This window comes from Pongo pygmaeus, chromosome 14, assembly GCF_028885625.2.
Source record: "Pongo pygmaeus isolate AG05252 chromosome 14, NHGRI_mPonPyg2-v2.0_pri, whole genome shotgun sequence".
Lineage (NCBI taxonomy): Eukaryota > Metazoa > Chordata > Mammalia > Primates > Hominidae > Pongo > Pongo pygmaeus.
Genome location: NC_072387.2, coordinates 57,231,630 through 57,253,618, shown reverse-complemented (window position 1 = coordinate 57,253,618; position 21,989 = coordinate 57,231,630). Strand labels below are relative to the sequence as shown.

General features: G+C 37.8%; 1 protein-coding gene across 6 annotated transcripts in view; it reads right to left on the bottom strand.

Moving 5' to 3' along the window:
* Positions 1–764: 764 nt before the first annotated feature.
* Positions 765–21,989, bottom strand: part of CYSLTR2 (cysteinyl leukotriene receptor 2) — a 65,248-nt gene continuing 44,023 nt past the window's right edge. For 4 of the 6 annotated variants that reach the window (XM_054446889.1, XM_063650869.1, XM_063650868.1 and 1 more), the window contains 2 exons: positions 15,354–15,454; positions 765–5,179 (listed from right to left, as the gene is read on the bottom strand). In XM_054446889.1, the coding sequence (XP_054302864.1) occupies positions 4,135–5,178 (1,044 nt within the window). In that variant the 5' untranslated portion in view covers position 5,179; positions 15,354–15,454 and the 3' untranslated portion in view covers positions 765–4,134. The remainder of the gene's footprint in view (positions 5,180–15,353; positions 15,455–21,989) is intronic. The other 2 variants (XM_054446886.2, XM_054446885.2) reach the window with 1 other exon arrangement.

Below are 21,989 nucleotides of genomic sequence, written 5' to 3'. Positions count from 1 at the left end.
TTGAAAATCCATATGACTTCACAACTAAAATTCAAAATTTAACTTTTGCCCTTCCTCCTAGAGCCTGCATTTCCCCCCACCCTCCAAAGCTGCCCAGCTGCCTGCTCAGGTACAGGCCACACCCAGCATGGATGCCTGGCTGGTTGGCAGCTCTCTCTCCACCTCATTTGCAGTACATATGTGGCCTCTGCCAGCCCCATTTCACCCCTTTCCCAGAAGAGATTTCAGCGGGTTTCATCTCAACTACTTTAGGTGCATACTGTCATCATCCTCATTCAGAGTAATCCATTCTTCATTAGTTTGCCTTAGAAACAAATAAGGAAGTATGTTGTCTCAGGCTGCTTGCAGTCAGCTTGTTTCCATGAGAGGATTCACTCATGTGGCAGAGCCAACATCTGGGGAGGAAGGCCCACAGATGCCCTGGCTGAACAAGGCCTGAAGTCCAACTTCCCTTGGTACATTTTAGTTATATGAGATAATCAAACCCCTTTATTATATAAGCCACTTGGGGTTGGGTTTTCTGTTACTTGCAACTAAAAATATCCCAAGTAACATATCAAATCTCTCTAACCCCAGAAAGTGACTTTCCTCACCCCAAGAGAGGACTTGCCTCCCATGGCAGGACTAGATGGGCTTCTCTCAAGAACCCAAATCCAGCTCTGGTCCTTTCCTGCTTTCCTTTCTTCTGTCAATGTTCAGTTTCCATTTCTGATGGGCTTTCTTGTCTTTTTTTGTTTTTGTTTTAAAAAACAACTCAGAATTAGTTTGAATTTTAAAATTTAATTTTAACTTAATTTTTATTTTACTTCAGAAATACATATTCACAAGTTAGGTAATTACACAGTTTTTAAAATGGGAAGTCCCCACCCTATCCTCCCACCCCAGCTTCTCCATAGAGGTAACCCCTGCCCATTCTTTCTTCTGCTTCTACCTGTATTTACCTCCTATTGCTAAATAATATGGTTGTACAGCTATTCATCATTTTCCAGATTTAGTTATTATGCATTTTGTGTGATGGAATATGGCAACATAGGTCTCTTATACCTCTCCCACACACGTGCACATCTTCTCCCTTCATTTCCTGGAAAAAAGGTTGTATCACAGTATTTCACTCCAGCAGCACCCCCTTATCTGTGGGAGTTGCATTCCAAGACCCTGAATACGAATAGCACCAAACCCGAATAGTACCAAACCTGATTGCTGTCAATTGGAACACATTTCTGTTCATGTCTTCCACCCATAAATTTTATACCTTTTCATCTTAACTAAGTGTTTATCACACACTGTGGGGTGTAATAAATAATTTTTGCAGCTTGAGGTGCAACAGCAAAACTAGCACAAATTTCTTTTGCCTTCTTCACAATTTTACAGATGGATTTGTTCTTACTGTAGATCTTAGCAACTTCAGCATGTGTTTTTTTTCTTTCCTTATTAAGTCAAGAACTTTCACCTTTTCTGTTAGAGGAAGCACTTTACAGCTTCTCTTTGGCGTATCTTATTTGCCAGCATCACTACTCTTATGCTTTGGGGACATTAGTAAGTAAAATAAGAGTGACTTTAACACAAGCACTGTTATACCACAACAGTTGGTCTGAGCAACCGGATAATGACTAAGTGACTCATGGGTGGGTAGCATATACATTGTGGATCCACTGGAGAAATCTCACACCATCCCACTTTGCCCTGCCCAGAACATGGGTGGAGGGGGATAGCGTGAGATTTCAACATGCTACTCAAAACAGCACGTTTTAAAACTTAAGAATTATTTCTGGAATTTTCCATTTAATATTTTCAGACTGGTTGGCTGTGACTGAACTGCAGAAAGCAAAACCACAGATAATGGGAGACTATTATATTCACATTATCCTCTATGTAAATATTATTCACAGCTGAGCCATGTAGTGCACTGTGGTTATATTTCCTTTCTAATACAAAAGTTTCTTTTCCTCTAGCACTTAAAAACTGTATTGTGTTTTTACTTGCTTATTTTTCTATGTATTTATGACTAGTTTATCTCAATCTCTGCAAGAGAAATCTAAATCCCTCTCAATGTGTATGAATCAATTAATTTCTTCTTTTTCTGGAAGACATCTCTCCTAGAGTCCTTTAAGAGTCCTGCTCCAACATGAATGAGTTGCTTTCTAAGCCTGCTACACACCAACATCCTGGGAATTCTCTTCACTTTCTCCTGTGTTGGATTCCTTGTTTCCCAGCTACTGTGTTTTCCTCTATCTTGGTTTAATCTCTTATTTTGGAGGAACTTTTATACTCAGAAGGTCTCTATCTACTCTCACATTTATTTGTTGGTGCCTTTCATGTTACGGCCTTTCCCTCAAATGTATTGTGTTCATTGACTATTGTTCACAATTAAAAATGAGGCTCTGACAGGTTGACCAAATGCTGTGAGTGGAAGGGATTTGTTGCATTGTGGGCTTCGTCGTCAGGTGAGTAATAGGGCAGACACTCAGCTTTTGTGTTGAAGGATCCTCAACTATTTGTATCTGTCAGCCTTTTTTTCAGATTATATAGTTTCCCCATAGAAGGATCCTCCAGGGTCCTGTCTTGACAGGGTTTGAGTCTGTCTGTCATCATTCTGGTAGCTAAATAAGGAAAGGGTACTGGGATTTGTGTTTAGTATGACGACTGACTTAGTCCCTCCCTACTTTCAGAATGCCATATCACCTCCACCCTTTACTGTAGTACGAGTCAACAACTCTAAAGAGAAACTCTTGGTTTTCTTGTGAGAGTGAGGAGGGGGAGGAAATTGGTAGGAAAGGACAGCTTTTATTCAGACTTTCAACCAATCTTCCTGGAAGTTTACGAGGGTAGTGGTGGGGAGAGCACCCAGCCAACACTTCTGCGCAGAGATTTTTAAAACTCTTACTAGCTGTGTAAACTTAAACAAGCTTCTTAATTTCTCTAAGCTTCAATTTCTTCAGCTGTAAAATGGAACTCAGAGCTTTGGTGTGAATGTCAAATGGGATCAATGAATGTAAAGTACCTGGCATAATCTGCCCTGCAGGGAGACTGCATTCAATTGTTGTCAGTACAATGGTCGTGGTGGGAGTAGTTGGTAGTATCCTTAGCCTTGTTTCAGTGGACAGAAAGGAACCTCTCACACTATCTAGTGTTTTTCGACACTATCTCAAAAGGGAAGGCAGCATCTCCCTACTCATCTTCTGCCGAAATGTTAATAGAATTTCAGGAGTGCAACAACCTTTGCAATTTGCCCTCTACTCCATCTTTCCCTTGAGTGCCCAACCCTAATCCTCAGAGGCACCTCTTTTATTTTTGGCTTCCATCCCAATGAATTAATGGGAACGAGAACTGCAGCAAGGTCAACTAACCTGCATCTCAAATAAAATTTGAGATACATGTCCTTGATGATCCCCCTTTCATTCTATACACAATTCTTTCATTTCCTAGGGCAATGCCGCAGATCCTCCTCCTACTTTTCCTGTCCTTCCTAATACCCTGGCAAGAGAGAAACAGTAGAAATAGTGTTGCCTTCAGTGTGTTAGAACCTCTCTCCCAATGCAAAATGAAATTCTTCCTTCCCCTACTTATCGCCAGTTCTCTTTTGCTCCAATCCTTCTCCCCTCTTTTCTCTCACTGTCCTTACTTGGGACTTGATGCTGCTTTGTTATAGGACAGCCTTCCTCTTCACAGTTAGTCTTTCCCTGAATCTTAACATGTGCTTCTTTTCTGCTCTGGGGCTTCCAGTAGCATCGTTAGTTGACTATATCTCAGGGGATTGAAGAGGACAGGAGAGCTGGAGAAGCTGGGGAAGTTGTGGCTGTTTTGAAGAATTTAGAAAGCCTGATGGGCCAGAGATCTGGTTCAATATCTGAAGAAAAGTAGAATCCAATATGCTTTGCATTTTTTCCCAGTCTGATATTTCAGCCCACAGGACTCTAGTAGGGATTTTTCCTCCTGTATCCCTCATTAAGACTCAACAACTGAAAATACACTGAATAAAATTTTTGAAGTAGGTCTTATTAACAAAAGTAATGGTCAACTAAATATTAAGAATCAACATTTGTTGGGAATGATGTAAATACAAAGTCATTTGGAGACTATGAGTGAATGAAGATGGACACAAGGATGCAAGAAGAGGTCTCATCTAAGAACTCCTTATACTCTTGTTTCCTTTCTCAACCACACACTAACAGGGAAAGCACACTTTGTCTTTGCCTTCTGTGGATGGCCTTTTCTGAGTGCAGACCTTAGTCTGTCCTTAAAATTCTCCCCAGCAAAGTAATAGAGCAGAGGATTGAAGCAGGTATTGGCTGCCGCCAAGGCCAGTGTGATAACCACAGCTTTATGCAGCCTGTCTTTGCATATACCCACTTTCCATGTCGCCAAGTGGAGGGTCCTCAGTGTGTGATAGGGCAGGAAACACAAGAAGAAGATGATCAAGGTGATGATGATGGTGGTCAGTGCCTTCTTGTGAGAAACCCGCAGCCCCGATTCTGGGATCTCCACTTTTAACAGAACCCGAATGATCAGCAGATAACAGATGCTGAGTGTGAAAAATGGCAGCAGGAAGCCCACCACCAAGGCAATATAGTTCATGGTCTGCAGCTTAGCAATTTTATAGAGATTCAGCTCTAAGCATGATGTGACACTGCCCTTCTGCTCAGAGCCACTGTCCAGGAGCATTATTGAGGAAGCCATGATAAGGATCCATATGATCCCACAGAGGATCCAGGCAGTCCTGATGCTGGTGACATGCAGAAGCCGAAAGGGGTGAACCGTTGCCAGGAAACGCACAACACTCAGCACGGTCAGGAAATAAATACTGCTGTACATGTTGACATAGAAAGAATAAGACATAATCCTGCAGGCCAGGTCTCCAAATATCCAATTGGAGCCTCTAAGGTAATAGTAAGCCCTGAAGGGAAGCGTGCTTATGAACAGGAGATCTGAAATGGCCAGATTTAGCATGAAAATGTTCACAGATGTGGACTTCTTATAAGGCTGCAGGAAAACATATATGGACAAACCATTTCCCAATACTCCCCAGACAAATATTATCAGATATACAATTGGGAAAAATTCTGTCTTGAAGTTTTTGATTGTGCAGTTCCTGCTATTGTTGTTATTGCTGAAGGTGCCATTTGGTTCCATTTCTGATATGGAGATGGATGGATTCAAGGACATAAATTTTCTCTCCATGCTGGGTTAAAAAGAAACAGACACAAAAAGTTACTTTGTGAATTTCCCTTTTTCCTTCTTGCTTACTGATTACATCTCTCTAGGTTTTAATGAAACAGGGAGCAATATTATCTTTTCTTTGAAAGTTGAGTTTTAAAACACTGGTTAAGTCTTTACTATATGCTGCATTACATTTCGTAATAAATTTAAATTTCCTGATTTTTGAATGTAGAATAGTCATTAATTTGTTTGGTTGAAGCTGACACTTCAAACTTAGGGAATTTGTGACCTAGTGCCCCTGTTGACATGAATACCTTACTACGATATTGCAGCCTAAAACTACTGAATAGCAGATTTCTCATCAGAAACTATGGAGGACAGAAGGAAATGGCACATTTCTCAAATGCTGAAAGAAAAGACCTGCCAACCTAGTATTCTATGTCCAGCAAAAATATCCTTCAAGTACAAAGAGAAAATCAAGACTTTTTCAGACAGAAAACTAAGACTTTGTTGCCAGCAGACCTATCTTAAAAGAATGACAAGGCTGGACGCGGTGACTCACGCCTGTAATCCCAGCAGTTTGGGAAGCTGAGGCTGGTGGATCACATGAGGTCAGGAGTTCAAGACCAGTCTGGCCAACATGGTGAAACTCCGTCTCTACTAAAAATACAAAAATTAGCTGGGCCCAGTGGCAGGCACCTGTAATCTCAGCTACCCAGGAGGCTGAGGCAGGAGAACCACCTGAACCTGGAGGCAGAAGTTGCAATGAGCCGAGATCATGCCATTGCACTCCAGCTTGGGCAACAAGAGTGAAACTCCATCTCAAAAAAAAAACAACAACAAAACAAAACAAAAAACAAACAAACAACAAAGAATGACTAAAGGAAGTTCTCTAAACAGAAAGGAATTCATAAAAGAAGGAAGCTTAGAATATTAGAAAATAAGAAAGAACATGGTAAGCCAAAATCTATGTAAATACAATAGGCTGTCCTTCTCTTTTAGAGTTTAAGTTACATTTAATGTTTTGAAACAAAAACATTAATGCTGCCTGATGTGGTTTTAAATGTATGCAGAGGAATTATTAAGATAATTATATTATAAATGAGGGAAGGCAAAGAGACATAAGAGGAAATAAGTTTTCTATACTTCACTTGAACTGGTAGAATGATGATGCTAATAGACTATCATAAGATATATATATATCTTTATATACATATATATATATTATATATAGAGAGAAATACCTAGAGCATCCACTAAAATGATATACAAAGGGATACACTCAAAAACATTACAGATAAATAAAAATGGAATTCTAAAAAGTGTTCAGATAACCAACAACAAGGCAGGAAAAAGAAAACAGATAATAAAAACAGAAAACAAAAAATAAAATGGCAGACATCCCTGATTCATCAATAATTACATTAAATATAAGTAGTCTAAATATACCAATTAAAAGATAGAGGAATGGAATATATTTTTTAAATGACTCAATTATGTACTGCCTATAACAAACACTTCAAATAGCAGTATTGGCTGGTTGAAAGTAAAAGGATAGAAAAAATGCATGTTATTCAAATCAAAGGAAATAAGGAATGGCTCTTTTAGTATCAACTAAAATGGACTTCAAAGCAAATGACATTGCCAGAGACAGTGAGGGACACTATATAATAATAACAGGGTTTAACCACTAAGAAGACATACCAATTCTAAATGGGTTTGCACCAAACAACAGAGTTGCAAAACTGATAAAACTGAAAGGAAAGATATTTGGTGACTTCAAGGACCTCTCTCAGCAATTGATGAAGCAAATAGACAAAAACTCGGCAAAGGTATAGACAAACTAAAAACACCATCAACCAACAGGATCAAATTGACATGTATAAAACACTTCACCCAACAAAAGCAGAATACTTATGCTTTTAAGTGTTCACAAAACTTATACCAAGATAAACCACATCCTGGGACATAAAACAAACCTCGATAGATTTCAAATAATTGAAATAATATAGAATGTGTTCTCTAACAACAAAGGAATCAAACTAGAAATCAACAGCAGCAAGATAAGAGGAAACCCTCAAAACACTTGAAAACCAAACAACACACTTCTGAATAATCCATGGGTCAAAAAGGAAATCTCAAGGGAAACAAAAAAATATATTAAACTGAATAAAAGTGAAAATATAAATTTGTGAGATGTAGCAAATGCAGTATTAGGACAAAACTGTATAACACTAAATTCATACATTACAAAAAGGAAAAGTCACGAAATAAGAATATAAGCTCCATCCTCAAGAAAAAGAAAAGCAAGCAAAAGGAAGGAGATAGTAAAGAGCAGAAATCAAGAAATTGAAAACAGAAAAAAATAGAGAAAAAAATGAAATGAAAAACTGGTTATTTGAAAAAAGTCAATACAATCGATTACAGGTGCATGCCACCATGCCCAGCTATTTTTTCTTTTTTGTAGAGATGCTGTGTCTCCATGTTGCGCAGGCTGGTCTTGAATTCCTGAGCTCAAGTGATCCTCCCACCTTGGCCTTCAAACCGTTAGATTATAGGCGTGGGCCACCATGCCTGGCCAGGTAACTTTCTTATAGTAGCAGAACAGACAAAGACAATAATGAATTAAAATTTGCATATATTAAATAAAATGTTACATCTCCTGATACAATTGACAAATCTCTAGCAAGAGGTACAAAAAAAAGTAGAACAGACATACATTTCCATTGTCAGGAATAAAACAGGAGATAACACTATCGATAGATACTTGAGGCATCAAAAGGATAATGAGAAAATACTTTGAATAAACCCTACAAACATAAATTTCACAACTTAGAGGAACTAGACTAATTCCTCATAAAATGAAAAATATCTCAACTCACCCAACATTAAATATATAATTTGAATATCCCCATAATTATTAAGGAAATTAAATTCTTAATTGAAAAACTCTCAAAAAAGAAATCTCCAGATCCAGATGGCTTCACTGGAGAATTCTACCAACTATTTAAATAAGAATTAACACTAATTCCATACAGTGTCTTCCAGAAAATAGAAGACAAAGGTATTTCCCAATTTATTTTATTGAAGCTAGGTATTACCCTGATACCAAAACGAGGCAAAGTTAATACAGAACAAAACAAAAGACTATGGATGAATATCCCCTGTGAATGTAGGTGCAAAATACCCTTAGCAAAATACCATCAAATAAAATTTAGCAATATATGAAAAGAATTATGCACCATGACCAAGTAATCATATCAATTAATATTTTAAAAAGTGCATGACAAAATTCAATATCAATTCACAATCAAAACTCTCAGAAATACAGGAGTAAAGAGGAACTTCCTGAACTTGATAAAGAGCACGTACAAAAAACCTACAGATAACATTATACTTCATAGTAAAAGACTGAGTGTCTCCCCCATAAGATCAGGAACAACGCAAGGATGCCCATTCTCACTGTCTTATTCAACATAGTGCTATAAGTTCTAACCAGCGAAATAAGGCAAAAACACAAAAAGGAAATAAATATCATATAGATTAGAAAGGAAGAAATAAAATGCTTCCTATCTGTAGACCTACAAGAGAAACCCCAAGAAAACCCCAAGAGACCTACAAACATACACATACGTGCACACACACAAAGAAAACAAAAATCTCATAGAGCTAATAAGTGAATTTAGCAAAGTGGCAGAATACAAAATAAACATAGAAAATATATTATATTTTATAAACTAGTAATACACATATGAGCACACTGAAGTTAAAAATGCAATACTATTTATATTCAATCAAAATTAAAATGAAAGACAGGTGTAAATCTCACAAGACATGTACAGGACTTGCATGCTGAAAACTACAAATTATTGGTGAAAGAAATTAAAGTTTTAAAGAAATGGAGAAACATGCCATGTCATAGATTAGAAGACAGTGGAATAAAGATGTCAATTCTCCCCAGATTTATATACAAAATTATGAAATTCCCAGTAAAATCCTTGTAAGTTTTTTTGTAGATATAGATAGGATTATTCTAAATCTTAAATGAAAAGGCAGAGGAACTAGAATAGCTAAAACATTTTGAAAAAGAAGATTGAAGTGGGAAGAATCAATCCATCTAATTTCAAGACTTATTTTATAGCTAAAGTAATTAGGAATGTATGGTATTGGCTGAAGGACAAACAGATAGATCAACAGAAAAGAATAGAAACCCAGAAACAGACCCACATAACTATGCCCAACTTAACTGTTTACAGAAGTGCAAAAACAATACAGTGGAGGAAAGATAGGCTTTTCAGAGGCGCTGGAGCAATCGGATAGCCATAGGCAAAAAAACAAACCTTGAACTAAATCTCACACCTTATACAAAAATTAACTAAAATGCAGCATGGATTTCATGTAGAATGTAAAATTTTTATTGTTATTATTATACTTTAAGTTCTAGGGTACATGTGCACAACGTGCAGTTTTGTTACATATGTATACATGTGCCATGTTGGTGTGCTGCACCCATTAACTCCTCATTTACATTAGGTATATCTCCTAATGCTATCCCTCCCCCTCCCCCAACCCCATGACAGGCCCTGGTATGTGATGTTCCCCACCCTGTGTCCAAGTGTTCTCATTGTTCAATTCCCACCTATGAATGAGAACATGCAGTGTTTGGTTTTCTGTCCTTGCGATAGTTTGCTCAGAATGATGGTTTCCAGGTCATTCATGTCCATACAAAGGACATGAACTCATCCTTTTTTATGGCTGCATAGTATTCCATGGTGTATATGTGCCACATTTTCTTAATCCAGTCTATCATTGATGGACATTTGGGTTGGTTCCAAGTCTTTGCTATTGTGACTAGTGCCACAGTAAACATATGTGTGCATTTGTCTTTATAGTAGCATGATTTATAATCCTTTGAGTGTATGCCCAGTAATGGTATGGCTGGCTCAAATGGTATTTCTAGTTCTAGATCTTTGAGAAATCGCCACACTGTCTTCCACAATGGTTGAACTAGTTTACACTCCCACCAACAGTGTAAAAGTGTTCCTGTTTCTCCACAACCTCTCCAGCACCTGTTGTTTCCTGACTTTTTAATGATTGCCATTCTAACTGGTGTGAGATGGTATCTCATTGTGGTTTTGATTTGCATTTCTCTGATGGCCAGTGATGATGAGCATTTTTTCATGTGTCTGTTGGTTGCATAAATGTCTTCTTTTGAGAAGTGTCTGTTGATATCCTTTGCCCACTTTTTGATGGGGTTGTTTGATTTTTTCTTGTAAATTTGTTTAAGTTCTTTGTAGATTCTGGATATTAGCCAGATTTTAGGTTTTACATTTAAGTCTTTAATCTATCTTGAATTAATTTTTGTATAAGGTGTAAGGAAGAGATCCAGTTTCAGCTTTCTACATATGGCTAGCCAGTTTTCCCAGCACCATTTATTAAATAGGGAATCCTTTCCCCATTTCTTGTTTTTGTCAGGTTTGTCAAAGGTCAGGTGGTTGTAGATGTGTGGTATTACTTCCAGAGGCTCTATTCTGTTCCATTGGTCTATATCTCTGTTTTGGTACCAGTACCATGATGTTTTGGTTACTGTAGCCTTGTAGTATAGTTTGAATTCAGGTAGCATGATGCCTCCAGCTTTGCTCTTTTGGCTTAGGATTGTCTTGGCAATGCGGGCTCTTTTTTGGTTCCATTTGAACTTTAAAGTAGTTTTTTCCAATTCTGTGAAGAAAGTCACTGGTAGCTTGATGGGGATGGCATTGAGTTTATAAATTACCTAGGGCAGTATGGCCATTTTCACAATATTGAATGTTCTTCCATTTGTTTGTGTCCTCTTTTATTTCATTGAGCAGTGGTTTGTAGTTCTCCTTGAAGAGGCCCTTCACATCCCTTGTAAGTTGGATTCCTAGGTATTTTATTCTCTTTGAAGCAATTGTGAATGGAAGTTCACTCATGATTTAGCTCTTTGTTTGTCTGTTATTAGCATATAGGAATGCTTGTGATTTTTGCACTTGATTTTGTGTCCTGAGACTTTGCTGAAGTTGCTTATCAGCTTAAGGAGATTTTGTGCTGAGACGATGGGGTTTTCTAAATATACAATCATGTCATCTGCAAACAGTGACAATTTGACTTCCTGTTTTCCTAATTGAATACCCATTATTTCCTTCTCCTGCCTAATTACCCTGGCCAGAACTTCCAACACTATGTTGAATAGGAGTGGTGAGAGAGGGCATCCCTGTCTTGTGCCTGTTTTCAAAGGGAATGCTTCCAGTTTTTGCCCATTCAGTATGATATTGGCTGTGGGTTTGTCATAAATAGCTCTTATTATTTTGAGATACGTCCAAATACCTAGTTTATTGAGAGTTTTTAGCATGAAGGGTTGTTGAATTTTGTTGAAGGCCTTTTCTGCATCTATTGAGATAATCATGTGGTTTTTGTCTTTGGTTCTGTTTACATGATGGATTACGTTTATTGATTTGCATATGTTGAACCAGCCTTGCATCCCAGGGATGAAGCCAACTTGATTGTGGTGGATAAGCTTTTTGATGTGCTGCTGGATTCGGTTTGCCAATATTTTATTGAGGATTTTTGCATCAATGTTCATCAGGGACATCAGTCTAAAATTCTCTTTTTTTGTTGTGTCTCTGCCAGGCTTTGGTATCAGGATGATGTTGGCCTCATAAAATGAATTAGGGAGGATTCCCTTTTTCTATTGATTGGAATAGTTTCAGAAGGAATGGTACCAGCTCCTCTTTGTACCTCTGGTAGAATTCGGCTGTGAATCCGTCTGGTCCCGGACTTTTTTTGGTTGGTAGGATATTAATTAGTCCCTCAATTTCAGAACCTGTTATTGGTCTATTCAGGGATTCAACTTCTTCCTGATTTAGTCTTGGGAGGGTGTACGTGTCCAGGAATTTATCCATTTCTTCTAGATTTTCTAGTTTATTTGCTTAGAGGTGTGTATAGTATTCTCTGACGGTAGTTTGTATTTCTGTGGGATCAGTGGTGATATCCCCTTTATCATTTTTTATTGCATCTATTTGATTCTTCTCTCCTTTCTTCTTTATTAGTCTTGCTAGCAGTCTATCAATTTTGTTGATCTTTTCAAAAAACCAGCTCCTGGATTCATTGATTTTTTGAAGGGTTTTTGTGTCTCTATTTCCTTCAGTTTTGCTTTGATCTTAGTTATTTCTTGACTTCTGCTAGCTTTTGAATGTGTTTGCTCTCACATCTCTAGTTCTTTTAATTGTGATGTTAGGGGGTAAATTTTAGATCTTTCCTGCTTTCTCCTGTGGGCATTTAGTGCTATGAATTTCCCTCTACACACTGCTTTAAATTGTCCCAGAGATTCTGGTATGTTGTGTCTTTGCTCTCATTGGTTTCAAAGAATATCTTTATTTCTGCCTTCATTTTGTTATGTACTCAGTAGTCATTCAGGAACAGATTGTTCAGTTTCCATGTAGTTGAGAAGTTTTGCGTGAGTTTCTTAACCCTGAATTCTAGTTTGATTGCACTGTGGTCTGAGAGACAGTTTGTTATAATTTCTCTTCTTTTGCATTTGCTGAGGAGTGCTTTACTTCCAACTATGTGGTCAGCTTTGGAATAAGTGTGATGTGGTGCTGAGAAGAATGTATATTCTGTTGACTTGGGGTGGAGAGTTCTGTAGATGTCTATTAGGTCCACTTTGCACAGAGCTGAGTTCAATTCCTGGATATCCTGGTTAACTTTCTGTCTCATTGATCTGTCTAATGTTGACAGTGGGGTGTTAAAGTCTCCCATTATTATTGTGTGGGAGTCTAAGTCTCTTTGTAGGTCTCTAAGGACTTGCTTTATGAATCTGGGTGCTCCTGTATTGGGTGCATATATATTTAAGATAGTTAGCTCTTCTTGTTGAATTGATCCCTTTACCATTATGTAACAGCCTTCTTTGTCTCTTTTGATCTTTGTTGGTTTAAAGTCTGTTTTATCAGAGACTAGGATTGCAACTCCTGCTTTTTTTTTGTTTTCCATTCGCTTGGTAGATCTTCCTCCATCCTTTTATTTTGAGCCTATGTGTGTCTCTGCATGTGAGATGGGTCTCCTGAATACAGCACACTGATGGGTCTTGACTCTTTATCTGATTTGCCAGTCTGTGTCTTTTAATTAGAGCACTTAGCCCATTTACATTTAAGGTTAATATTGTTATGTGTGAATTTGATCTTGTTATTATGATGTTAGCTGGTTATTTTGCTCGTTAGTTGATGCAGTTTCTTCCTAGCATTGATGGTCTTTACAATTTGGCATGTTTTTGCAGTGGCTGATACTAGTTGCTCCTTTCCATGTTTAGTGCTTCCTTCAGGAGCTCTTTTAGGGCAGGCCTGGTGGTGACAAAATCTCTCAGCATTTGCTTGTCTGTAACGGATTTTATTTCTCCTTCACTTATGAAGCTTAGTTTGGCTGGATATGAAATTCTGGGTTGAAAACTCTTTTCCTTAAGAATGTTGAATATTGGCCCCCACTCTCTTCTGGCTTGTAGAGTTTCTGCCAAGAGATCCGCTGTTAGTCTGATGGGCTTCCCTTTGTGGGTAACCCTACCTTTCTCTCTGGGTGCCTTTAACATTTTTTCCTTCATTTCAACTTTGGTGAATCTGACAATTATGTGTCTTGGAGTTGCTCTTCTCGATGAGTATCTTTGTGGCATTCTCTGTATTTCCTGAATTTGAATGTTGGCCTGCCTCGCTAGGTTGGGGAAGTTCTCCTGGATAATATCCTGAAGAGTGTTTTGCAACTTGGTTCCATTCTCCCCGTCACTTGCAGGTACACCAATCAGACATAGTTTTGGTCTTTTCACATAGTCCCATATTTCTTGGAGGCTTTGTTCATTTCTTTTTACTTTTTTCTCTCTAAACTTCTCTTCTCGCTTCATTTCATTCATTTGATCTTAAATCACTGATAACCTTTCTTCCACTAGATCAAATCAGCTACTGAAGCTTGTGCATGCGTCACATAGTTCTTGTGCCATGGTTTTCAGCTCCATCAGGTCATTTAAGGACTTCTCTACACTGTTTATTCTAGTTAGCCATTTGTCTAATCTTTTTTCAAGGTTTTTAGCTTCTTCACGATGGGTTAGAACATCCTCCTTTAGCTCGGAGAAGTTTGTTATTACCGATGGTCTGAAGCCTTCTTCTCTCAACTCTTCAAAGTCATTCTCCGTCCAGCTTTGTTCCATTGCTGGCAAGGAGCTGCATTCCTTTGGAGGAGAAGAGGCACTCTGATTTTTAGAATTTTCAGCTTTTCTGCTCTGGTTTCTCCCCATCTTTGTGGTTTTATCTACCTTTGGTCTTTGATGATGGTGACATACAGATGGGGTATTGGTGTGGATGTCCTTTCTGTGTGTTAGTTTTCCTTCTAACAGTCAGGACCCTCAGCTGCAGGTCTGTTGGAATTTGCTGGAGATCCACTCCAGACCCTGTTTGCCTGAGTATCACCAGTGGAGGCTGCAGAACAGCAAATATAGAAGAATGGCAAATGTTGCTGCCTGATCCTTCCTCTGGAAGCTTCATCTCAAAGGGGCACCCAGCTGTATGAGGTGTCAGTTGGCCCCTACTGGGAGATTTCTCCCAGTTAGGCTACTCGGGGGTCAGGGACCCACTTGAGGAGGCAGTCTGTCCATTCTCAGATCTCAAACTCCATGCTGGGAGAAGCACTACTCTCTTCAAAGCTGTCAGACAGGGACGTTTAAGTCTGCAGAAGTTTCTGCTGCCTTTTGTTCAGCTATGCCCTGCCCCCAGAGGTGGAGTCTACAAAGGCAGACAGGCCTCCTTGAGCTGCGGTGGGCTCCACCCAGTCTGAGCTTCCCGACTGCTTTGTTTACCTACTCAAGCCTCATCAATGGTGGATGCCCCTCCACCAGCCTGGCTGCCACCTTGCAGTTCGATCTCAGACTGTTGTGCTAGCAGTGAGCGAGGTTCCGTGGGCGTGGGACCTTCCGAGCCAGGCGCGGGATATAATCTCCTGGTGTGCCGTTTGCTAAGGCCGTTGGAAAAGCACAGTATTAGGGCGGGAGTGTCCCAATTTTCCAGGTACCATCTGTCACGGCTTCCTTTTGCTAGGAAAGGGAATTCCCTGACCGCTTGCGCTTCCCGGGTGAGGCAATGCTCTGCCCTGCTCCATGGACTGCACCCACTGTCTGACAAGCCCCAGTGAGATGAACCCAGTACCTCAGTTGGAAATGCAGAAATCACCCGTCTTCTGCATTCCTCACACTGGAATCTGCAGACTGGAGCTCTTCCTATTCGGCCATCTTGGAACTTAGTTTTCCCTAGAATGTAAAATTATAAAATTTTTAGGAAAAAAATTTTAGGGATCTAGGACTGGCAAAGAGTTCTTAGACTTGACACCAAAAACATGATCCATAAAAGAAAAATTGACAAATTGGAGCTCATCAAGATGATAAATTTTTGCTCCACAAAATACTCTGCTAAGAGGATGAAAATACAAGTTACAGACTGGGAGAGAATATTTGCAAATCACTTATCAAAACAGGATTATTTAGAATATATAAAGAACTCTTGAATATCAACAGTAAAACAAGCAAACAAATAAAAAACTCCAATTAGAAAATGTGCAAAAGATAGAAACAAACATTTTAGGAGATATACAGATAGCATATACGCACATAAAAAATTGTTCAACATTATTGGCCATTAGGGAAATGCAAATTAAAACCACAGTGAGGTATTACTACATACTTATTAGAATGGCTAAATAAAAAATAGTGACTACATCAAATACAGAGAAACTGGATCACTCAGACATTGCTGGTGAGAGTGTAAAATGATACGGTCATTCTGGAAAACAATTTGGCTGTTTCCTAAAAAACTAAACATGCAACTACCATGCATTCCAGTAATTATACTCCTGGGCATTTATCCCAGGGAAATGAAAACTTATGGTTACATAAAAACCTATAAGTCAGTGATTACTGCAGTTTTATTTGTAATAGCCCCAAACTGGAAATAACTCAGATAGTCTTCAATAGTTAAACAGTGTTACATGCATACCATGGAATTCTGCTCAGCAATGAAAGGAGTGAACCATTAATACATTTGGTAACTTGAATAAATCTCTAGGGAGCTATGCTATGTGAAAATAAAAACTAATCATACAGTGTGATCCCATTTATATAACATCCTTGAACTGACAAAATTATAGAAATGGAGAACACAGATTTGTAATTGCCAGGGATTAAGAAGGTGGTGGGGGTGGGAGGGAAGTAGAGGTAGCTAAAAAGTGGAGTTTGAGGCATCCTTGTGGTGACAGAAATGTTCTACATCATAACTGTATTAATGTCAATATTTGGGCTGTGCAGAAGTTTGAGATGAGTCTAGGCAACATAGTGAGACCTGAGACCCTATCTCTATGAGAGAGAGAGAGAGAAAAGAAAGAAAGAAAGAAGAAAGAAAGAAAGAAAAGGAAAGGATAAGGAAAGAGAAAGAAAGGGAAAGAAAGAGAAAAAAGAGAAAGAAAAGAAAAAGAGAAAGAGAGAAAGAAAGAAAGAAAGAAGAAAGAGAAGAAGGAAAGAAGGAAAGAAAGAAAAGAAAAGAAAATGAAAAAGATTAGCTGGGTGTGGTGGCACATGCCTGTAGTCCCAGCTCCTCAGGAGGCTGAGATGAGAGGATCACTTGAACCCAGGAGATCAAGGCTGAAGTGAACTGTGATCACACAGTTGCACTCCGGCCTGGGTGATGGAGTGAGACTCTGACAAGAAAAAAAAAAAAAAAAGCCAGGTTCTGATATACCATCGTCTTGCAAGGTGTTACCATTGGGGGAAAGGGTACAAGAGATTTTTCTTTTTTTTTTTTACATCTGCATAGGAATTTTTAATTATCTCAAAATGGAGGGAAAAAAAGGTGTGGCTTGAACAGAATACCCTGCAATTTTGATTGCAAAATTCCATCTACAAACTGCTCAATGGTGCTTGTGTTTAGGAAAACATTTAGGTTTTCACTTAGGGAAGCTCCCCTTCCTCTCCATTCCCCCACAACCTACCTATGCTGTCTCTGTACACCTGGAGAGGTGATCCCCAGGAAGATGAGAGAAGGCTTTCAAAAAGCCTTGTTGCAATTAGTAATAAAGCCAACTTGTTCCATTACAAGAGTGTTTCTGGTGGTCTTGGGCTCTGAAGGATTGACAAAAATGGAGTTTCACAAGATTCTTCAAAAGTCCTTGCTGCCTTAAGCAAGTACCCTTGACTCAGTAATGATGCATACATGTGGGACCCTGTTCATGGCTAGGCTCTGATATTTTGTTCAGAACTGTCAGCAATGTGTTTATTTTGTTTTCCTAGGAATAGATCCTTGGAGTCTTTCTAGTCTGTAAAACTTGTTGCAAATCTAGTCAGTTGGAAATATTGTTTTCTAGCCTCTAACATCTGTTCTATGATCTGTCTATTGTCCTGAGTGTTGTTTGTCTATACAAGGAAAAGTCCATAAGGAAAGGACAAGCCAAGTCCCCATAAGTCTGTCCTCTGGCTCCAAGGACTGAGAATTCAGGACTGACATGCTATAGACAAACTTGGCCTTTGGATAAACTTTGTGTCAGGTCACCATTTCAATACTTGTAAGGACTTCCTCTGTCTTATCTTTGTGAGCTTGAAAACTATTTTTTTCGTTTCTCAGCCCTCATTGTAGACAACTGACCTTTGCCCAAATTCTGGAGACTCAAGATCGGAGAATCAAGGTCAGACAAGTGCCACCCTTACAGACCATTGCATCTCTGATGGGCTCCACTCAACCTAAAACTGCACTTCTTCCAGGCCAGATACCTGTTTCTTTGAGATTTCCGCAATGTAACACAAACGTGCATGTTTATCTCTACAGCGGGCACAGTTCCACCAAGGACAATCTGGAATTGCAATGGCCACCTTGAGGAACTTTTAATATAAACACGATGGTTTACTTTAGAGGCACTTTATAAAAGTGAAGAAACCTTCAAGGGGAGATTGTTCTGTTTGTCTAACAGTGATTCTTTTGTTTAAAGTTGGTGATAGCCCCTCCTTTTATTTCCATACTTTAGGAATTAGTAAGTGCTAGTTAATTGATAAAATCGCCAGGGGCTTAAACCAATTTTAATGTCACTCTTTTTATATTTCAAAATCTATTCTTTTACATATAAACCTTCCTCCCTCTCTTTTCAGAGGGAACATAGTTAGCCTTTTTTTTTTTTGGTGTTGATTTCTTATTCATCGGCAGCAGGCTCCCTTTTCTTTCTTTTTTTCCCTCTATTCCCCTTCCTCTCTTTCTCTCTTTTCCCCTCTCTTCGGAAATTAATCGTTACCTTATCAAATGACCCATTCACTTTTTGTGTGCACATTCAAGGGATATCTAGTTCAGACAAATAGTCAAAATGTCTGAAAAAAAAGGGGAAAAAATGTTATTAAACTGTGTTTCTTTCTGTGGGCACAAACAGTATATTTACACAGTAGCCTTTATTATAATTAAGAGAAAAGAAGAAAAGGCATTATATATAAGTTAAAAGATTACATGTTTGGCATAATTCAGAGTCTTCAAAAAATTACTTTAATACAAAAACTAGTGTCAGCCCAATATTTTGGTTTCTACAAGGCCAGAGTTAAATTTCTTTTATTAAACTGAATTTTCTACATTAGTTATATGAGTTCAACAAGATTTCACTAGTTCTATAACTTGTCTAAATTTAGAATTTTATTTTAATATATATAAAATTGTATTAAACTAAAGCGAATGATAATAATAAACACCTTTATAATTTTTATAAAATTCTTACAGTGCTACAAATCATAAGTTTCATTTGTTAACTAAAATTGTAATTTCCTGATCCTTAACAAACTTTAAGGACTTAGACAAATGGTTAATTGACAATAATCCTTTGGATGCCTACACAATTTCTAAATAAACATAAAAACACTGGTCATTAAATACAATTGTGTTTATTTCTTAAAGTGACAATAGATTAAAAAACATGCAAATTCCTTTGAATGACATCATATATTTATATATTGAAACTGTTTAAATTGTATGAAATAAATGCTAGTAGACCAAAAAATATCTAAGTAAATTATGTTTTCTCTCCTTTTTCTTTCGTGCCTAAAGAAAAGGAAGGTTGATTACTTTGGTTAAAGATGATAATTAATATAAATGTTTAATACAGAGAAACACAAATATGTATACAGAATAAATATCCTGTTGATTATCTGTTTATTAGGAAAATTGAAACCATTTATTCAGAGGGTAAATGTTATTTTGACATACATATTATTTTATCCAATAGATTTAATTTTAAAGCTATAGTTAAAATGTAAAATTTAAAATGTATTATCTATTTGTATATTTACATATCTGTGTATGCCTAAATGCATACAGGTAAAGCCATATTAATAAATTCTCTACTGTAGAATGTTACATGAATGATGTACAAAAAGAGTAAAATTAGAATTGGAGTCTTTTTAATATACAAAAATTAAGTTATGCTATGCCCATATTAGTGAATATTTCTTTTTGTCAATAAAATATTCTGTTAACTTTCAGTGCTTTTGACATTTTTAAATCATTTTTTAAAAGACTCCTTGCTTTAATAAAATGTTGTTTCTAGTGACTATTGTTAATTGCTAACACATAGCAATTTTTTTACAATGTCATCTATAATTATTTCTGGACCCTAGATACTTATGACTTACATCTTGTCTCCTGGAACAACTATTCTTGATTCTTTCCAAAATTCAGGCCCCAAATTCAGAATAATCAAGCTATTAATATGTCTTTTGTGCCTAAACTATCTTTGGGTTTACTGTAATGGCTGTTAGGTAACACAAGACTTGTTTTGTCATCCATGAAAGGAAAGACAATGGGAATAATTAGATTTTCAAATATTCTTTGAATTTAAATTAATTTAAAATTATTATGAGAGCTCTTTTATTTACCAAACTTACTAATAAAAAGCAGATAAAAATATTTTTATTTTTTCTGTTAATTTTTTTTTCTTTTTTTATTATTATTATTATTATTATACTTTAGGTTTTATGGTACATGTGCGCAATGTGCAGGTAAGTTACATATGTATACATGTGCCATGCTGGTGCGCTGCACCCACCAACTCGTCATCTAGCATTAGGTATATCTCCCAATGCTATCCTTCCCCCCTCCCCCCACCCCACAACAGTCCCCGAAGTGTGATGTTCCCCTTCCTGTGTCCATGTGTTCTCATTGTTCAATTCCCACCTATGAGTGAGAATATGCGGTGTTTGGTTTTTTGTTCTTGCGATAGTTTACTGAGAATGATGATTTCCAATTTCATCCATGTCCCTACAAAGGACATGAACTCATCATTTTTTATGGCTGCATAGTATTCCATGGTGTATATGTGCCACATTTTCTTAATCCAGTCTATCATTGTTGGACATTTGGGTTGGTTCCGAGTCTTTGCTATTGTGAATAATGCGGCAATAAACATACGTGTGCATGTGTCTTTATAGCAGCATGATTTATAGTCCTTTGGGTATATACCCAGTAATGGGATGGCTGGGTCAAATGGAATTTCTAGTTCTAGATCCCTGAGGAATCGCCACACTGACTTCCACAAGGGTTGAACTAGTTTAGAGTCCCACCAACAGTGTAAAAGTGTTCCTATTTCTCCACATCCTCTCCAGCACCTGTTGTTCCCTGACTTTTTAATGATTGCCATTCTAACTGGTGTGAGATGGTATCTCATTGTGGTTTTGATTTGCATTTCTCTGATGGCCAGTGATGGTGAGCATTTTTTCATGTGTTTTTTGGCTGCATAAATGTCTTCTTTTGAGAAGTGTCTCTTCATGTCCTTCGCCCACTTTTTGATGGGGTTGTTTGTTTTTTTCTTGTAAATTTGTTGGAGTTCATTGTAGATTCTGGATATTAGCCCTTTGTCAGATGAGTAGGTTGCGAAAATGTTCTCCCATTTTGTAGGTTGCCTGTTCACTCTGATGGTAGTTTCCTTTGCTGTGCAGAAGCTCTTTAGTTTAATTAGATCCCATTTGTCAATTTTGGCTTTTGTTGCCATTGCTTTTGGTGTTTTAGACATGAAGTCCTTGCCCATGCCTATGTCCTGAATGGTAATGCCTAGGTTTTCTTCTAGGGTTTTTATGGTTTTAGGTCTAACATTTAAGTCTTTAATCCATCTTGAATTGATTTTTGTATAAGGTGTAAGGAAGGGATCCAGTTTCAGCTTTCTACATATGGCTAGCCAGTTTTCCCAGCACCATTTATTAAATAGGGAATCCTTTCCCCATTTCTTGTTTTTCTCAGGTTTGTCAAAGATCAGATAGTTGTAGATATGTGGCATTATTTCTGACGGCTCTGTTCTGTTCCATTGATCTATATCTCTGTTTTGGTACCAGTACCATGCTGTTTTGGTTACTGTAGTCTTGTAGTATAGTTTGAAGTCAGGTAGTGTGATGCCTCCAGCTTTGTTCTTTTGGCTTAGGATTGACTTGGCGATGCGGGCTCTTTTTTGGTTCCATGTAAACTTTAAAGTAGTTTTTTCCAATTCTGTGAAGAAAGTCATTGGTAGCTTGATGGGGATGGCATTGAATCTGTAAATTACCTTGGGAAGGATGGCCATTTTCATGATATTGATTCTTCCTACCCATGAGCATGGAATGTTCTTCCATTTGTTTGTATCCTCTTTTATTTCCTTGAGCAGTGGTTTGTAGTTCTCCTTGAAGAGGTCTTTCACATCCCTTGTAAGTTGGATTCCTAGGTATTTTATTCTCTTTGAAGCAATTGTGAATGGGAGTTCACTCATGATTTGGCTCTCTGTTTGTCTGTTATTGATGTATAAGAATG